Raw genomic sequence first — 18,865 nt, forward strand, 5'->3', positions numbered from 1 at the left:
GAAGGAGCCAATCAGCGAATCGGAGACAAATCCCAGCACCCACTGCATATGTCTCGGCTCCCCTGACTGGTGCATTTCCGGATCCTCCCCCGATTGACAGCGGCTTTAGCCAATCGGAGCAGGACGAGGGGGGTCGGGTTGATGGACAGAATACCTGTCCAATCAGCTGTCAGTGGGCGGGACAGGCGGTTTGAGTGCTCGAGCGGGGTTCTGGCGGGAAGAATGGAGCGCGAGGCCGGAGAGGCGGTTGGCCGGGCGGTGAGCGAGGCCCAGGGCGGAGCCGGACAGCCCCAGGATGGAGCCGGAGTCCAGAACAGAGCTGACCAGCCGGGGGCCAAGGACGGAGCTGGCCAGCCCCAGGATGGAGCCGGGGTCCAGGGCGGAGCTGGCCAGCCGGGGACCCAGGCTTCCCCCGGTGTCTCGGACAGCTCGCCCGCCTCGGGGGGCGAAGCCGCGGTTCGGGCCGAGGAGTCGAAGCGGCTGAAACTCTTCTCGGTGGCGATGGAAACCACCCTGGAGAAACTGCTGGAAACCGCCAGGTAAACCCGGCCACCAAGCACTGACCCCCCCCCCCCCCCCGGTCTCTCTTCCCCCCCCCCCGCCGTCTCTCTCTCCCACCCCCCCCCCCCGTCTCTCTCTCCCACCCCCCCCGTCTCTCTCTCCCACCCCCCCCCGTCTCTCTCTCCCACCCCCCCCGTCTCTCTCTCCCACCCCCCCCGTCTCTCTCCCCCCCCCCGCCGTCTCTCTCTCCCACCCCCCCCCCGTCTCTCTCTCCCCCCCCCCCGTCTCTCTCTCTCCCCCCCCCCCGTCTCTCTCCCCCCCCCCCCCCCGTCTCTCTCCCCCCCCCCGTCTCTCTCTCTCCCCCCCCCCCGTCTCTCTCTTCCCCCCCCCCCCCGTCTCTCTCTCTCCCCCCCCCCCCGTCTCTCTCCCCCCCCCCGTCTCTCTCTCTCCCCCCCCCCCCCGTCTCTCTCTCTCCCCCCCCCCCCGTCTCTCTCTCTCCTCCCCCCCCCCCGTCTCTCTCTTCCCCCCCCCGCCTCTCTCTCTCCCCCTCCCCCAGTCTCTCTCTCCCCCTCCCCCCCCGTCTCTCTCTCCCCCCTCCCCCGTCTCTCTTCCCCCCCCCCCCAGTCTCTCTCTCCCCCCTCCCCCACTCCACCGTCACTTTAACTTAAATAAAAATTTTACTCGCTGAATCTCAGTCACTACTCAGCCTCCCAGTGCAACCTCAGAGGCGTTCCCGAATAACGGTATGCTGGTAAAACATTCTTTGCCGGTTAACAGGCTTAAGTTCCTGGGATCGGGAGTAGCTGTCTGCCCCCAAGTAGGCTTACGTTAACACTGCAATGAAGTTACTGTGAAAATCCCCTAGTTGCTGCACTCCAGCACCTGTTTAGGTACACCAAGGGAGAGTTTAGCACAGCCAGTGCACCCAACTGGTTGTATCACAGCTTGGTATGGGCTCCTGCTCTGACCAAGACCACAAGAAACGACAAAAGGTCGTCAATGTAGCCCAGTGCATCAGGCAAACCAGCCTCCCATCCATTGACTCCATTTACACTCCCTGCTGCCTTGGCAAAGCAGCCAGCGTAATTAAGGACCCCATGCAACCCGGACATTCTCTCTTCCACCTTCTTCCTTAAGGAAAAAGATACAAAAGTCTGAGGTCCCGTACCGACCAACTCGAGAACAGCTTCTTCCCTGCTGCTGTCAGACTTTTGAATGGACTTACTTCACGTTAAGTTGATCTTTCTCTACACCCTAGCTATGACTGTAACACTATATTCTGTACTCTCTCCTCTCCTTCTCTGTGAACGGTATGCTTTGTATATTGCACACAAAACAATAGTTTTCACTGCGTGCTAATACATGTGACAATAATAAATCAAAATCAAACTGAAGGAGAAGTTAGCACGGTCAATCTACTTCCCATGTGGGAGGAAACTGGAGCACCCAGAGGAAACCCACGCAGATACAGGAAGAACATGCAGACTCCGCACAGTGACCCAAGCTGGGAATTGAACCTGGGTCACTGGTGCTGTGAGGCAGCAACACTAACCATTGTACCACCATGTCATCCACGTGGGATGGTTAATTGACCTTAGACACTCTGAGGTTCGTTGGCTCTGTATCTGAAATGAGTTTTAATGCCAGCTGTGTATTTGAGTTTTTTGGTGGGAGATTGCCCACTTAGTGTGTTTCTCTAATTATTGACAGATTTTCTTCCATGTTTACAGCTTTGAGAGATTTTCCAAGTGCTTCGAAGCTGTTTACAAGCTTCACCCACAGTTCACACAGAGTGTCTACAAACAACTCATCTCCCAGCTCCAGAACTCTATTCAGGTGAGGAATGCGCAGTCCCATCTATTGGAGGGAGTTAATTGATTAATAATTGCCCCTTGCAGAAGGGCAAGGAAAGTAGTGCTGATCGGGATGTTCTTTCAAAGCCTCCTGGCAGACATGAAGGGAGGAATGGCTTCATCGAAGCCCAACTAAAGAACAAAATTACAGCACAGGAACAGTGTGCTCCTTTGGCCCTCCAAGCCTGCACCGACCATGCTGCCCGACTTACCTAAAACCCCCTAGCCTTTCGGGGACAATATCCCTCTATTCCCATCCTATTCATGTATTTGTCAAGACACCTCTTAAAACTCACTACTGTGTCCGCTTCCACTACCTCCCCTGGCAGTGAGTTCCAGGCACCCACCACCCTCTGTAAAAAAAAAAGCTTGCCTTGTACATCTCATTTAAACCTTGCCCCTTAAACCTGTGTCCCCCAGTAATTGGCTCTTCCACCCTGGGAAAAAGCTTCTGACTATCCACTCTGTCCGTACCTCTCATAATCTTGTAGATTTCTATCAGGTCTCCCCTCAACCTCCGTCATTCCAGTGAGAACAAACCAAATTCCTCCAACCTCTCCTCATAGCTAATACCCTCCATACCAGGGCAACATCCTGGTAAATCTTTTCTGTACCCTCTCCAAAACCTCCACACCTGGTAGTGTGGCAACCATAGCTGAACACTATATTCTAAGTGAGGCCTAACTATGGTTTGATAAAGCTGCAACATGACTTGCCAATTTTTAAACTCAGTGCCCCGGCCGATGAATGCAAGCATGCCGTATGCCGCCTTGACCACCACCTCCATCTGCATTGCCACTTTCAGTGACCTGTGTATCACACATTGAGTTGGTACAGACTCAATGGGCTGAATGGCCCCCTGCACTGTCAGGATCCTATGATAATACTACTAGGCCATTGCCTCTCCAGAATACACTGCAATAAAACATCGTCCTCACTTCCAGCTACATCTGCTTCTGCTTGCCCTTTTAACAATGCAGCATTTTCACTCTCTGAGGTTGAGGTTTCTGAGTTTTGGGGTGAATAATTAGCCTTGTGCGTGGATTGTCATGCTGGATCTTCTCATACCCCATCGCAGGAGGAGGTCAGACAGATTTCTGAAGACGGGCTGTTTGAACGAGCGCTTCCTAAACTGGATCGGCTGGAACAAGACTCTGAAGAACGCTCAGAGCCTGCATGGTAAGGAGCAAAAAAAAACCCCCCCCCCGCGCTGCGCGAATAAAGTGTCAACTCGCGAGGGCTTTCTTAGCTGCTGTATCCGGTTTTACTGACCCCTGGGTTAGAGAGAAGGGGATGGTGGGTGGGAATCAGCCAGGGTTCCTGCTCCTGATCACTGTCCAGTGATCCCTGGGTTAGAGAGAGAGAGGGGAAATCAGCCAGGGTTCCTGCTCCTGATCACTGTCCAGTGATCCCTGCGTTAGAGAGAGAGGGGAAATCAGCCAGGGTTCCTGCTCCTGATCACTGTCCAGTGATCCCTGGGTTAGAGAGAAGGGGGGGGAAATCAGCCAGGGTTCCTGCTCCTGATCACTGTCCAGTGATCCCTGGGTTAGAGAGAAGGGGGGGGAAATCAGCCAGGGTTCCTGCTCCTGATCGCTGGGTTAGAGAGAGGGCATGATGTGGATGTGCCGGTGTTGGACTGGGGTAAACACAGTAAAAAGTCTGACCTGGTGTTGTTAGACTTTCTAGAGAGAGGGGCCATTAGGTGAGCAGGGTGTGACAGTGCCAGTCGATCACTGTGTGTTTGGGAGTGGTGGGGCTCTGTGTCAGTGTGAGTTGGAGGCTGCAGGGTGTGATCACTGCCGGTTGAAGCCACCACTGTTGAATTTTGCAGGCGTCCCTCGGGCTCTCCAGTGACAGATATACAGAGACACCTGGCGCCATACCTACAACAGCAGCGCGACTACCTGCGGCTCAAACTGAAGAGGGCCGAGGAAGAGAATGCAGCTCTGGCCCAGTCTGTCCTCCAGGGCAGAGAGAGGATTGAGGCCTTAGCGCGATGTCGGGACGAGCAGTGCCAGCGATGGCAGGTAGGTCACATTCAGGGTCAGGAAACCATAAACCCCTCAGTTAATCCCCTGGAGTCGCAGTAAGGGGGTGTTAGCTATGGGGACGGGGTGAGAGTGGGATGGTGTGGGGGGGTTGAGGAAATGGGGTCTTGCCAAACAGGTGTTGGGAAAATGAGTTGTGAGAATTTGTTATTTTTACAGAACAAGGGTATCGCTGGCTGGGCCAGCATTTACTGCCCATCCCTACCTGCCCTCCATTTCAGAGGGGCAGTGTGGGAGTTAATCACTTTGCTGTGGCTCTGGAGTTACATGTAAGCCAGACCGGGTAAGGATGGCAGATTTCCTTCCCTAAAAGGAACCAGTTGGGTTTTTCTGACAATCGACAATGGTTTCATGGTCATCTGTAGATTGCTAACTCCAGACGTGTTTGATTATTGAATTCAGATTTACCATCTGTTGTGGTGGGTGGTACAGTGGCACTGTGCTTAACACTGCTGCCCCACAGGACATTGATCCCTTCACCAAGGGGAAAAGTTTTGTCCTGTCTAATCTATGTCCCTCGTAATATTTCATACCTCAGCTGTGTCCCCACTCAGTCTCCTCTGCTCCTAGGAAAACAATCCCAGCTCTCTTCACAACTAAAACTCTCCAGGCAGCACCCTGGTAAATCTCCTGTGCACCCTTTCCAGTGCTGTCTCATCCTTCCGAGGGCGGCACAATGGTTAGCAGCATCAGGGACCCAGGTTCGATTTCGAGCTCAGGTCACTGTCTGTGCAGAATCTATATGTTCTCCCTGTGTCTGCATGTGTTCCCTTCAGGTGCTCCAGTTTCCTCCCATAGTTCAAAAGATGTGTTGGTTAGGAACATTGCCCCTTAGTGTTCAAAGATGTGCAGGTTAGGTGGATTGGCCAGGCTAAATTGTCCCTGAGTGTCCAAAGATATGCTGGTTAGAGAGAATTGGTCGTACTAAATTCTCCCTCAGTGTACCCGAACAGGCGCTAGAGTGTGGCGAAAAGGGGATTTTCACATAACTTCACTGCAGAGTTAATGTAAGCCTGTTTGAAACACTAATAAATAAACTCTCAAAACTTTTTTTGAAGCTGGGTCCCCTGAGCACTATGCTGGGTCTCTGGATTGCTTGCTAGTGATAATACCTGTGTTAATGATGGGCTTGTCTCAGCTTTGTTGGATGGGTGTTCGGTGTTGAGGAGGAAGCTGCCTCTTAGTGTCACTGCTCTGTGTTTATTTGTCAGGAATGCACTGAACTCTGTCGTCAGTTCCAGCTGGATGAGCAGTGAGGAAATAAAGACAGCCGGAATCAGAAGGCCAGTGTCAAAGCGGAAATGTTATTCTCGATCCCATCTTCCTGCGCCTTCATTCATAATCCCTGTCCTGCGACTGTAACAGGTGAACCAACCTGACTCCCAAGTCTGACTGCAACTGAACTAAATAACTGGTATGGGGAGTGAAGTGTACCGGGGTGGGAAGGGTGAGTGAATAGTGTATGTAACAGCAATGACTCTGTATCTAACCCCATGCTGTACCTGTCCTGGGAATGTTTGATGGGGGGACAGTGTAGAGGGAGCTTTACTCTGTATCTAACCCCGTGCTGTACTTGTCCTGGGAGTGTTTGATGGGGGGACAGTGTAGAGGGAGCTTTACTCTGTATCTAATCCCGTGTTGTACCTGTCCTGGGAGTGTTTGATGGGGGGACAGTGTAGGAGGGAGCTTTACTCTGTATCTAACCCCATGCTGTACCTGTCCTGGGAGTGTTTGATGGGGACAGTGTAGAGGGAGCTTTACTCTGTATCTAACCCCGTGCTGTAGCTGTCCTGGGAGTGTTTGATGGGGGACAGTCAGTTTTCTCAGCTTGATGATGCAAAGTTCCTGTAAAATATTTTTACCTGTGCCTTGGATTTCGGACTGTGGAAGCTTTATTCCCAGTTATGGTGTTGCTACATCTTCCCGGTTAAGATTCAGTTTTGTGTGGAGTGCCGTCTTGCTCCTTGCTGTCTCACCTTGCTCAAGCTGTTGTCCAGTTTCTGGGAGGGTTGGCCCTGATCTGGGTCTGTACTGATGTGCTGGGGGCTGTTAACACCTTCTCCCCAGGACAACATGTGAGTGAGGACCCCGAGGTGGGGGACGGTGGGTGGAGAGGTATCTGGCTCGGAGCTAATGGTGGGACGATGAAGATCACGCTGTGGAATGTGGAAACAGTGCCTATCCTAGAGACCAGAAACACAGCACAGCTGCCTCACTGACGCCTTATCCGTCTGGGTGCATTGCCTTAACCATCTCTCTCTGTGATGCCGATCGGCGGTTAACCCTGCCCCTCCCGGGCCAGGGGACTGCGTGGACTCTCACTAGACCACCAACCTGGTTTATGCTCGCTCCATTCTTGTCCCGATCTCCAGCTTGTTGCAGCTTGCTGCCTGTCCCTGGATCCACAGTTTCAAAATCCGCAGCAGGTGACATCTCTACTTCCACTGCACAACAGACAGCGTACAACCTCTGCGCTGCTCGGAGAGCGGGGGGGAGGCGGGAAGAGAGATAGGGGGAGGTAGGATCCACTGTGTAAATTTGTGTGTGTATGTTGGAATTAAAATGAAGCTGGAAATCGGTGTGAAATACAAAACCATCTTGTATTCTGTCTCTTCATTCCCCCAAGCTCCTTTCTCGTGCTGGTGTACAGGCACTGATCTGTCTGCCCAACAGATATCTCAGTGAATTGGGTTCATCTGTGCCCAAGGAATGGCTACTCCTGCCTGCAGGTTCTTCCCTCCTCGCTTGTAAGGGTAAAGTCACCATTGCTCAGAATATCTTCAGCTGGAATCTCCCTCTTTAAGGAGCAGAGATGCCTGGTGGTGATTTAACCTGAGGGTCAACACAGCTCAGGTGAAGGAGTTGCGGTTGAGAAGGCTGGACCTCCATTAGGGACCTCAGCTGTGATGGGAATTGAACCCGCTCTGCGTCGCACCCCAGCCAAACAAACTAACCGATCCCTCCTCAGCTGCGAGGGGTGACAGCTCTGCCTTAGCTCCTGCTCTGAGGCAGGTTAAATAACCTCTCTCCAGGGGAGTGTCTGAATGGCAGGTGATACCGCAATTAGTGACCGTTGCGGTATCTGAGCTTCCGTTTACTCAGGCTCTTTTAGAATCCCTCTCCAGCCTGTAGACGCTGTTCCATTGAGGACGCACACCCCAGTGCAAAGGAGAGACCTTTTCACCAAATTCAGACAGAGAGAACCAGCTTGGTGCTGGAGAAGGCCATTCGGCCCACCGTGCCAGTTCTCAAATCGAGCTCTCCCATCCCATCCCATCTCCCCAAATACCTGCACTTTCCAACTGTTTAAACAGTTCCCCTCTGGAGAGTCCTAAAGAACCACTAGCCTGTTCAGCAGCATCTTCTACATCAACAGCTCACTGATGTGGAGCAGCCTGCTCAGCTTGTGTGGCCCATTGCGTCGAGGGGTAAGCGGCAGATGAAGCATGGGTGGGTATATTCTGGATTCTGGTTGGGGGAGTAAGAGAGAGGGGTGTTGCTGTTGCAGTGTAGGGTATTCTTATCCTTATTTCCAAATACTTGCATAGCCTCACCAACTCCATCATAGATTCCTCCAAATCCCACCCTCCTCCCTCTCTCACCACCTACACCCCCTCCCTCTCTCTTGTCACCTCCAACAGCCCCTCCCTCTCTCTCTTACATAGAACGCTACAACACAAACAGGCCCATCATAGATTCCTCCAAATCCCACCCTCCTCCCTCTCTCTGTCACCTCCTACACCCTCCTCCCTCTCTCTGTCACCTCCTACACCCTCCTCCCTCTCTCTGTCACCTGCAGTCCTACAACATTTCAATATATCTGCACTCCCCCAGTTCTGGGCTCTCCTGAATGTTGATCAGACCCATTCCGGAGGGTCTGTCTTCTGGAATTCCCTCCCCAAATCCCACCCCACCCTCTCTTATCAGCCTCTCCTCAGAACCTGCCTTGTTTGACCAGGAGTTTTGGCAGCGACTCAGTACAGGTTGTTGTAGCTGTGCCCCCTGGTGTGTGAGTCCAGGGTGGGTGAGCTGTGCAGTGTCCTGGCCACTTTTCCCAGATCTGAATTGCTCGCTGAGTGCAGGCCGTTGTCCATGTCGCCGCGGCGTTGGAGGAGTTTCTTACAATGGTGTCACATTACAATCAGCAGTCGCTGTAACTAAAAGTAGGACCCCTCCCCCCACTTCCCGACTCCAATCAATATCTAACTCTGCATTCTCCCCACCCTCCCCTCCACCTCCCGCCCCGACTTCCAGCCCTGCCAGATGTGACCAGGATAAATGGATCTCGCCGCGGAGTGTCATCTCCCTGTGTCTCCGAACACAAAGAGGACAAAAGTAACTCACTTTGAGAGTGTGGGGCTCCCTGAATAGCGGATTACGGGAGCTGTGATCTTTGCCCTGTGTAACCACTGAGGCCATTACCCAGCTAATGGGATGAGGTACCATCCCCGCTGACTGAGTGGGGAGGGTGCAGCACTCCCATTGCCCCCCCACCCTTCCTGCATTGTAACCTCCGTTACCAAGGTTTTCCTCTGACTTAAGATTCTTACACGCCAATAGACACAAACAATTCCGAGTGGGGGACCACGCTGATTCCTTACTGAAAGGAAAAGTTTTGCAGTTGAAAGAAGATTTCTCGGGTTCCTTACACACCATTGTTCCCTTGTCTCGTTCTGTTTCAACCTCACCTAATTAGAGGTGGGGGGGGTGGCTAAAGGAATTACATTCCTCTAGCGCCTTTCGCAACCTTGGTGTATCCCAAAGCACTTTACAAGCCAGTGCGGTACTCTTTAAAAATACATTTGTGGGACATGGGTGTCGCTGGCTGGGCCAGCATTTATTGCCCATCCCTTGTTACCCAAGGGCAGTTGAGGGTCAGTCACATTGCTGTGGCTCTGGAGTCACATGTAGGCCAGACCGGGTAAAGATGGCAGATTTCCTTCCCTAAAGGACATTAAGTATTATTGTCGCAAGCAGGTTGACATTAATACTGATGTGGAGATGCCAGCGTTGGACTGGGGTGGGCACAGTAAGAAGTCTCTCAACACCAGGTTAAACAGTGCTCCAAAAGCTCGTGCTACCAAATAAACCTGTTGGAGTTTAACCTGGTGTTGTGAAACTACATTAACACTACAATGAAGTTACTGTGAAAATCCTCTCGTTGCCACACTCTGGTGCCTGTTCAGGTATACTGAGGGAGAATTTAGCACAGCCAATGCATCCTAACCACGTCTTTCAGACTATGGGAGGAAACCCATGCAGACACGGGGAGAACGTGCAGACTCCACACACACACACACGCACACACACTGACCGAAGTTGAGAATCGAACCCGGGTCCCTCACGCTGTGAGACAGCAGTGCCACCTCATGAGTGAACCAGATGGGTTTTTCCGACAATGGGTCATCAGTAGATTCTTAATTCCAGATATCTTTTATTGAATTCAAATTCCACCATATACTGTGGCGGGATTCGAACCCAAGTCCCCCAAAACATCAGCTGAGTTTCTGGATTAATAGTCTAACAATAATACCACTGGGCCATCATCTCCCCTGTTTGTTTTTATACTGTTTTAATGTAAGGAACAGAGTGGTCAATTTGTGCAGAGCCCGCTTGCCTTGTAGCTGCTCCCTTTGGTTCAGGGGTCACTCACGAGGGACAGGAGATCCACCAGGATGTTGTCTGGGATAGAGCATTTGGGCTATAAGGAGAGAGTGGTTAGGTTTGGATTGTTTTCTCTGGAGCAGAGAGGGGACATGATTGAGGGGTATGGACAGAGTGAGTAGGGGGCAGCTGTTCCCCTTGGTTGAGGGGGTCAATCATGAGGGGACAGAGTTTTCGAGTGAGGGACAGGAGATTCAGAGGGGATTTGAGAAAAGCTTTTTATTCAGAGGGTGGTGGGAATCTGGAATGCACTTCCTAGGAAGGTAGTGGAGGGCAGAAACCTTACAATCTTTCAAAAATATTTGGATGAGCACTTGAAATAACATTCAAGGATATGGGAGAAGTGCTGGGAAATGGGAAAAGTGCTCCTTTAGTGGTAGTCATGTGCCAGTGCAGACTCAATGGGCCAAAGGGCCTTTTCTATGCTGGCTGACTTTGCCAAGAGCCAATGTGAGAGTGATCCAGATGATCTTTTTCACAGAATCCCTACAGTGCAGAAGGAGGCCATTCAGCCCATCGAGTCTACACCAACCACAATCCTACCCTGTTTCCATTACCCCACATATTTACCCTGCTATTCCCCCTGACAGTAGGGTCAATTTAGCGTGGCCCATCTACCTAACCAGCACATCTTTGGACTGAGGAAGGAAACCAGAGCACTTGGAGGAAACCCACGCAGACACGGGGCAGAACATGCAGACTCCACACAGGCAGTGACCCAAGGCCAGAATAGAATGTGGGTCCCTGAAACTGAGAGGCAGCCATGCTAGGTGCTGCCCCACAGATTCTAATCATAGAATCCTTACAGTGCAGAAGGAGGCTTTCCTCCAAGCACTCCAGTTTCCCCTCACAATCCAAAGATGTGCAGGTTAGGTGGATTGGCCATGTTAAATTGTCACTTAGTGTCAGGGGGATTAGCAGAGTAAATATGTGAGGTTACGGGGATAGGGTCACTGGGTGGGGCCGTGGTCAGTGTGGGCTCGATGGGCCGAATGGCCTCCCTCTGCACTGTAGGGATTCTAATGCTAAATTCTCCCTTGGGTGTTCCCAAAAGGACTTCGGAGTGTGGTGACTAGGGGATGTTTGCAGTAATTTCATTGCAGTGTTAATGTGAGCCTTACTTGTGACACTAATAAATAAACTTAAAGTTCAGAGAACAGATAAACTGCCCCACACGTGTGCACCATGTCCTCACTCCGGGACAGACTGCTGCTCGTGCCTGTAACCCACTCCGAGTCACTGGCAGGCACATGCGAGGCATGCTACCCCTCGATCGTTTCTGTAACCTGTTCCGCGTGCTTTCGCTAATTAAGGACCTGCTTGTTAGGCTGATTAGCTCCTGTTTCTTCTCTAACCCTGAGTGCTGCCCACTCAGTGTCCTCTTGAATAAAAAGCACGGCGGGGTCTTGTTTTATTTAAATTGCGCCCTTGTTTCAAGTCCCACTTATCACATCAGGGAGTCTTTTGAGTGTTTAACATTCAGTTAATTACCCTCCCCATCCCCTCCCTTCCTCTCCCCTCCTGCTCCCAATCAATTTCTACCCAGTAATTGGCCAATCGATAGTCCAGCCCCGTGAGATTATTCCCCCCCACCCCGTTCCGCACCTTCCCCCTCACATATATCAGTGTCCGTCTTTTGACAGAATGTGAATGAAGGGTAAACAATAAGAAACAGTGGGGGTTGGGGTTGGGGTTTGGGGGTGGGTGAATTGTTCGTAACTCTTGCCAGTCAGACTTGGGACAGCGAGCAAGTGAGTGAGAGAGAGAGAAGGGGGCAAAGGAATCTCTCAGCTTTACCAGCCTACTTGGAAACTAAAAGGGGACAAAACAGCAAAGGCCACCTCCCATCCCCTCCCCTCTTGTCCCGCACCATCCCTCGAGTGCGAGCAAGGCGATAATGTTGGAGAGTCCACGGTTCGTTCCTCGAATTTCTTAAGGTTGGCAGGATGACGGAGGTTTTTCCCGAGCCGCAGGCTGGACTTTGGCTCGCGTTACTGCTGCTCTCGTTAACCTTGGGTGAGTCGGGCGACTGCACTGTCTCCCTTTTTAGTGGAACGAGGTGGGTTGAGGGGAGATGGGGGTGGGGGGGCAGGAATTTTTAAAAAATTCACCCCCATCAGTATTTAAGAAATGAAACCTTTCTGCGGAGAGGAGAAGGAAACATCTGCAATTAAATAGGAGAGTTTGATCGCAGTAGGGAGAAAATTGGAAATCATTTTTTTGATTGGGGTCGGAGGGGGGTGGTGACAGTGGGGGGGGCGTTCTTGTAAAGTTTGACATCTTGTTGCCTGTAATCTCTTGGTACAAATCTCTTCCCTTGATATGGAGACAGGCCGATCGTCCTTTCATTCCTGTGAAGTTTCTCTCTGAACTCATCGTAATTTCCTGTTCGGTAACGGGTCCTCTGAGGTTTCTCCGCTTTTGAGGGGTTTTCAATACATTTCCGGCGCTTTTTGGTTGGAGTCTGAACATTGCTCCCCTGCTCGGCCGTGTTCAGAGTGTGGAGTTGCTGTGAAGGGTTTGAACATGGTGCACAGCAGTGATTTGGGAACAGCCGTGCTGTGGGGCAACGACACTGCACTGGGTATGGATTCAGACTTTGTCATTTAGGCAGAGAGAGATGAAGAGTTTGAGGGTGTGATGTAAATCCCACCCTGTGCTCAGCCACTTTCTCAATGTCAAATTTAATCCCCTTTCTGTGGGAGTGAGTTCCACACATTCACCAGCCTCTGGGTGAAGAAATTTCTCCTCGCCTCAGTCCTAAAAGGTTTAGCCCTTATCCTCAAACAGTGACACCCCCTCCCCCTCCCTCACCCCTCCGGTTCTGGACTTCCCCCACCATCGGGAACACCCTGTCTAACTCTGTTATCAACAGCACAATGCAGGACTGAGAGGAAAATTCATGCAAAGAAGTTGAGGAGAGATGTTTAGCTTTAGAACTGGGTAGCACACAGCTTTGCACTGCTGCCTCACAGCGCCAGGGACCCATGCTCAATTCTACCCCTGGTGACTGCATGTGTCGAGTCTGTGTGGGTTTCCTCCGGGTGCTCCAATTTCCTCCCTCACTCCAAAGATGTGTTGGTTAGGCGGATTGGCTGTGCTAAATTGTCCCTTCGTGTCCAAAGATGTGCAGGTTACGTGGATTGACCATGCTAAATTGTTCCTTAGTGTCCAAGGATGTGCAGGTTAGGGTGGATTGGCCATGCTAAATTGTCCCTTAGTGTCCAAAGATGTGCAGGTTAGGGGGATTGGCCATGCTAAATTGTTCCTTAGTGTCCAAAGATGTGCAGGTTAGGTGGATTGACCATGCTAAATTGTTCCTTAGTGTCCAAGGATGTGCGGGTTAGGGTGGATTGGCCGTGCTAAATTGTTCCTTAGTGTCCAAGGATGTGCAGGTTAGGGTGGATTGGCCATGCTAAATTGTCCCTTCGTGTCCAAAGATGTGCAGGTTAGGTGGATTGGCCATGAAAAATTGTCCCTTCGTGTCCAAAGATGTGCAGGTTAGGTGGATTGGTGAGGTAAATGCATGAGGTTACAGGGATAGAGCGGGGGTGGTGGTGGTGGTATGGGGTAAGATGCTTTGTCAGATAGTCGGTGCAGACTCAATGTGCCGAGTGGCCTCCTGCACTGTATTCTACAAACACAGAAACTAGAAACGGGAGGAGGCCATTCAGCCCTTCGAGCCTGCTCCACCATTCATTTTGATCATGGCTGATAATCAAATTCAATATCCTGATTTCCACCTCCCACCACCCCCTCCCTCCATATCCCTCGATCCCTTTAGCCCCAAGAGTTACATCTAATTCCTTCTTGAAATCACACAACGTTTTGGCCTCAGCTACTTTCTGTGTGAGTGAATTCCACACATTCCCCACCCTCTGGGTGAAGACATTTCTCCTCACCTCAGTTCGAAAAGGTTTGCCCCTTATCCTCAAACTATGACCCCCTAGTTCTGGACTCCCCCCACATCGGGAACGTTCTTTCTGAATCTACCCTGTGTAATCCTGCTAGAATTTTATAAGTTTCTATGAGATTCCACCCCCCCCCCCCCCCCTCACTCTGCTAAACTCCAGTGAATATAATCCTAACTGACTTCGCCTCTCTTCATATGACAGACCTGCCATCCCAGGAATCAGCCTGGGAAACCTTCGCTGTGCTCCCTCTATAGCAAGGACATTCTTCCTTAAATAAAGACACCACAGATATGATTTACATGTTTATGTAAAACAATCCTCTCTCCAATCACTCTGCCCCAACCCCACCTCCTTCCCCCTTGCTGCTACCTCTCTCGAACTTTCTGACTAGCCAGGGGTACAGCTCCAGGCAGCCTCTCCACAGGAGGCCCAGAACAGCATCCTGATCCTCGTCCTCCTGCTCCTGCCTCTTCCCGCCGCCCCCCACCCAACCCCCCAACATCTGCCCCCACTTAGCAACACAGGTCACTGGTGTAGGAGCAAGAATCCTGGCTGTCTCCACCCCGCTCTCCCTATTTCACCCTTCCTTTACCCAGACGGGCCGAGATCGGTTCTACATGAGCTACCTGACTCTGCCGAGAGCAGCTCAGGATGTGGGATCTTCCTGTTCCTTACGGTTCAGGATTGACCTGTGGGGAGGGGGGGACATTTACCCAACAGATCGATTCCTGGGATGGCAGGTCTGTCATATGAGGAGAGACTAAGTTAGTTAGGATTATATTCACTGGAGTTTAGCAGAGTGAGGGGGGGATCTCACAGAAACTTATAAAATTCTAACAGGTTAGTCAGGGTAGATTCAGAAAGAATGTTCCTGATGGTGGGGGGAGTCACTGAGTATTTGAATTCTGAAGAAGAGTCTTGGTCTTCAAGGAAAGGACTGAGTTTGTTGTGCGACGAGCCTCTTGCTGAGTGCTTTGGCCAGTCAGGCCAGTGATGATCAGTCAGCGAGGGGGGTCGGAGGGGAGTGGGCCATCTGGTAGCCGTGGTCTATTACCTTCAGTGTATCATAGCCCTTTGATACGATCTCTGCTGTCTATAGATGATGGTATTCTGACCCTGATCCTAGGACTCCTGCAGCGTAGAAGGAGGCCATTTGGCCTATCGAGTCTGCACCGCCTACAATCCCACCCTGCCCCTATCCCCGTAACTCCACACGTTTACCCTAGCTAGTTCGCCTGCCACTAATGGAGAATTTATCATGGCCAATCCAACTAACTTACACATCTTTCGGACTGTGGGAGGAAACCGGAGCACCCGGATGAAACCCACACAGACATGTGGAGAATGTGCACACTCCACACAAACAGTGACCCAAGCTGGGAATCAAACCTGGGTCCCTGGCGCTGTGAAGCCGCAGTGCTAACCCACTGTGCCATCTAATATCCTACTCTCAGACAGTAACCCAGTCTGAAGGAGGCATAAACCCACAAAACGCCTTCTCCACCCAATCTCAATCGTGCAGTAGACAACCATCACCTTCAACACTAGGCCCTGGGCTCAGGGGTTAGATTGAGATAAAGTTACCACCCGAATGATTGAAGATGTTTTTATAGCCAGCTCAAACTGCAATGCACGACAGCTATAATTACAGTCCTTTTACCAAAATCGGTGTTTGGACATTGCATCATAGACCATGCCTACAGGTTCTGTACATACACCAGTGACAGTCGGTGTGTGTGGGACCCGTACCCCGGCGAGAGTCAGTGTGTGTGGGACCCGTACCCCAGTGAGAGTCGGTGTGTGTGGGACCCGTACCCCAGTGAGAGTCGGTGTGTGTGGGACCCGTACCCCAGTGAGAGTCAGTGTGTGTGGGACCCGTACCCCAGTGAGAGTCAGTGTGTGTGGGATCCGTACCCCAGTGAGAGTCAGTGTGTGTGTGGGACCCCAGTGAGAGTCGGTGTGTGTGGGACCCGTACCCCAGTGAGAGTCAGTGTGTGTGGGATCCGTACCCCAGTGAGAGTCAGTGTGTGTGTGGGACCCCAGTGAGAGTCGGTGTGCGTGGGACCCGTACCCCGGCGAGAGTCGGTGTGCGTGGGACCCGTACCCCGGCGAGAGTCAGTGTGTGTGGGATCCATACCCCGGCGAGAGTCAGTGTGTGTGGGATCCGTACCCCAGTGAGAGTCAGTGTGTGTGGGACCCGTACCCCAGTGAGAGTCAGTGTGTGTGGGACCCGTACCCCAGTGAGAGTCAGTGTGCGTGGGACCCGTACCCCAGTGAGAGTCGGTGTGTGTGGGACCCGTACCCCAGTGAGAGTCAGTGTGTGTGGGACCCCGTACCCCAGTGAGAGTCAGTGTGTGTGGGACCCGTACCCCGGCGAGAGTCAGTGTGTGTGGGATCCATACCCCGGCGAGAGTCAGTGTGTGTGGGATCCGTACCCCAGTGAGAGTCAGTATGTGTGGGACCCGTACCCCAGTGAGAGTTGGTGTGCGTGGGACCCCAGTGAGAGTCGGTGTGTGTGGGACCCGTACCCCAGTGAGAGTTGGTGTGCGTGGAACCCGTACCCCAGTGAGAGTCAGTGTGTGTGGGACCCGTACCCCGGCGAGAGTCGGTGTGCGTGGGACCCGCACCCCAGCGAGAGTTGGTGTGTGTGGGACTGTATCCAATTAGTGTGTGTGGGAACCGTACCCCAATACCAGTAAGGAGTTTGTACCTGGGGTTAAGATAAGTAAATAGCTACTGCTTGGTAGGCTCACGGCAGGGAAACAAGCCCTTCTGCCCAACTTGTCCCTGCCGCCCTTTTTTTTAAAACCCCTAAGCCAATTGAAATTGCCTGCATTTGGCCCATATCCCTCTGCACAAGGTTAAATCTCATGGGATCCAGGGTGAGCTATCTAAATGGATCCAAAACTGGCTTGATGACAGAAGCCAGAGGGTGGTTGTAGAGGATTGTTTTCAAACTGGAGGCCTGTGACCAGCGGTGTGCCTCAGGGATCAGTGCTGGGCCCACTGTTATTTGTCATTTATATTAATGATTTGGATGAGAATATAGGAGGTATGGTTAGTAAGTTTGCAGATGATATCAAGATTGGTGGCATAGTGGATAGTGAAGAAAGTTATCTCCAATTGCAATGGGATCTTGATCAATTGGGCCAGTGGGCTAACAAATGGCAGATGGAGTTTAATTTAGATAAATGCAAGATAATACATTTTGGTAGACTGAACCAGGGCAGGACTTACTGAGTTAATAAAAGAACAAAGAACAAAAACAGCCCGGGAAACAGGCCCTTCGGCCCAAGGAGCCCACGCCGCCATTTAACATTACCAGTTACCTCCCCCCCTCCTCCACCCATGACCCTTATCTATTGTTTATGGCATTCCACATTGAGGGAAACTAATTTAGGGACAATTTATTACCTCCAGATAGCCTAATTGCACATCTTTGGGGTGCGGGAGGAAACCGGAGCACCCGGAGAAAACCCACGCAAGCACGGGGAGAATGCGCAAACTCCCACAGACATTGGCCCAAATCCATGTGTCTGCACAGCAATCAGTGATAGTCACTGAGCTGTCATGTTGCCCAGCATCTGGTCCAGTTTAAGCACACAAGGTAGGGTGTTGAAGAGAGTTACAGAACAAAGAGGTTTAGGGATACATGTTCATATCTCCTTGAAAGTGGAGTCACAGGTGGACAGAGTGGTGACGAAGGCGTTCAGCAGGCTTGGTTTCATCGGTCAGAACATTGAATACAGGAGTTGGGATCCAGTCTTCTTGAAGTTGTACAAGACATTGGTAAGGCCACACTTGGAATACAGTGTACAGTTCTGGTCACCCTATTATAGAAAGGATATTATTAAACTAGAAAGAGTGCAGAAGAGATTTACTAGGATGCTACCGGGACTTGATGGTTTGAGTTATAAGGAGAGGCTGGATAGACTGGGACTTTTCTCTGGAGCATGGGAGGCTGAGGGCTGATCTTATGGAGGTCTATAAAATAATGAGGGGCACAGATCAGCTAGATAGTCAATATCTTTTCCCAAAGGTAGGGGAGTCTAAAACTAGAGGGTGTAGGTTTAAGGTGAGAGGGGAGAGATACAAAAGGGTCCAGAGGGGCAATTTTTTTCACACAGAGGGTGGTGAGTGTCTGGAACAAGCTGCCAGAGGTGGTAGTAGAGGTGGGTATGATTTTGTCTTTTAAAAAGCATTTAGACAGTTACATGGGTACGATGGGTATAGAGGGATATGGGCCAAACACGGGCAACTGGCATTAGCTCAGGGATTTAAAAAAAAGGGGGTGGCATGGACAAGTTGGGTCGAAGGCCCTGTTTCCATGCTGTAAGCTTCTATATAATAGCTTGGTGTGTTATTTTCACATATCTCTGTCTCTTGAACCTCTCTTTAGCCGGAAAGTTGAAGACCCCTTCCTCACATAAATGTTATAAATGTGAATTCATTCTGTGTCTCTGCCCTATTATGCTGCGGACGCAGTGAGTTGGGGGGGCTGGGGAGCCCAACACCAGTTACTCTCCCTCACCGCGAACTTCTCTGCGGTGCGAATCCAGTCTTCTCAGAGGCTGTGATGAAATTATTTGGGAGCATCTGAGTCACACAGCAGCAGGAGTTCAGAGCTGCATTCACAACCTGTCAGCCTGTAACAAAGGAGCAGGCCGAGGGTTCAAGTGCACCCAGCCCCTATTCAGCACAAGTCATTTGTCAACTTTTCCTCCTGCTTCAGAGAGTCAAAGTCAGCAGACAGTCACCACTGTGATATCCCCAAACAGCAGCATCTTTCTCTGCTCCACACCTCCAGCCTCTGAGACTCTTAAAGTTTATTTATGTGCCACAAGTAAGGCTTACGTTAACACTGCGATGAAGTTACTGTGAAAAT

General features: G+C 51.4%; 1 protein-coding gene across 1 annotated transcript; it reads left to right on the forward strand.

Annotated features, from left to right (window-relative positions):
* Window positions 1-222: 222 nt before the first annotated feature.
* pmf1 (polyamine modulated factor 1) lies at window positions 223-6,887 on the forward strand. Its single transcript, XM_080185253.1, has 5 exons — window positions 223-539; window positions 2,232-2,337; window positions 3,433-3,533; window positions 4,186-4,381; window positions 5,614-6,887. Exons 1-5 carry the CDS (start codon window positions 223-225, stop codon window positions 5,656-5,658), a joined length of 765 nt encoding a protein of 254 aa, XP_080041379.1. The 3' UTR covers window positions 5,659-6,887.
* The last annotated feature ends 11,978 nt before the right edge of the window (window positions 6,888-18,865 follow it).

This window comes from Carcharhinus amblyrhynchos, unplaced genomic scaffold, assembly GCF_965287045.1.
Source record: "Carcharhinus amblyrhynchos unplaced genomic scaffold, sCarAmb.v2.hapA chromosome_1428, whole genome shotgun sequence".
Classification (NCBI taxonomy): domain Eukaryota; kingdom Metazoa; phylum Chordata; class Chondrichthyes; order Carcharhiniformes; family Carcharhinidae; genus Carcharhinus; species Carcharhinus amblyrhynchos.

Bases quoted from the DNA above. Each gene is read 5' to 3' on its own strand.
- pmf1 (XM_080185253.1), top strand. From the start codon at position 223: ATGGAGCGCGAGGCCGGAGAGGCGGTTGGCCGGGCGGTGAGCGAGGCC. The intron at 2,338-3,432 runs GTGAGGAATGCG...ACCCCATCGCAG, and splicing joins AGCTCCAGAACTCTATTCAG to GAGGAGGTCAGACAGATTTC. The intron at 3,534-4,185 runs GTAAGGAGCAAA...TGAATTTTGCAG, and splicing joins GAACGCTCAGAGCCTGCATG to GCGTCCCTCGGGCTCTCCAG.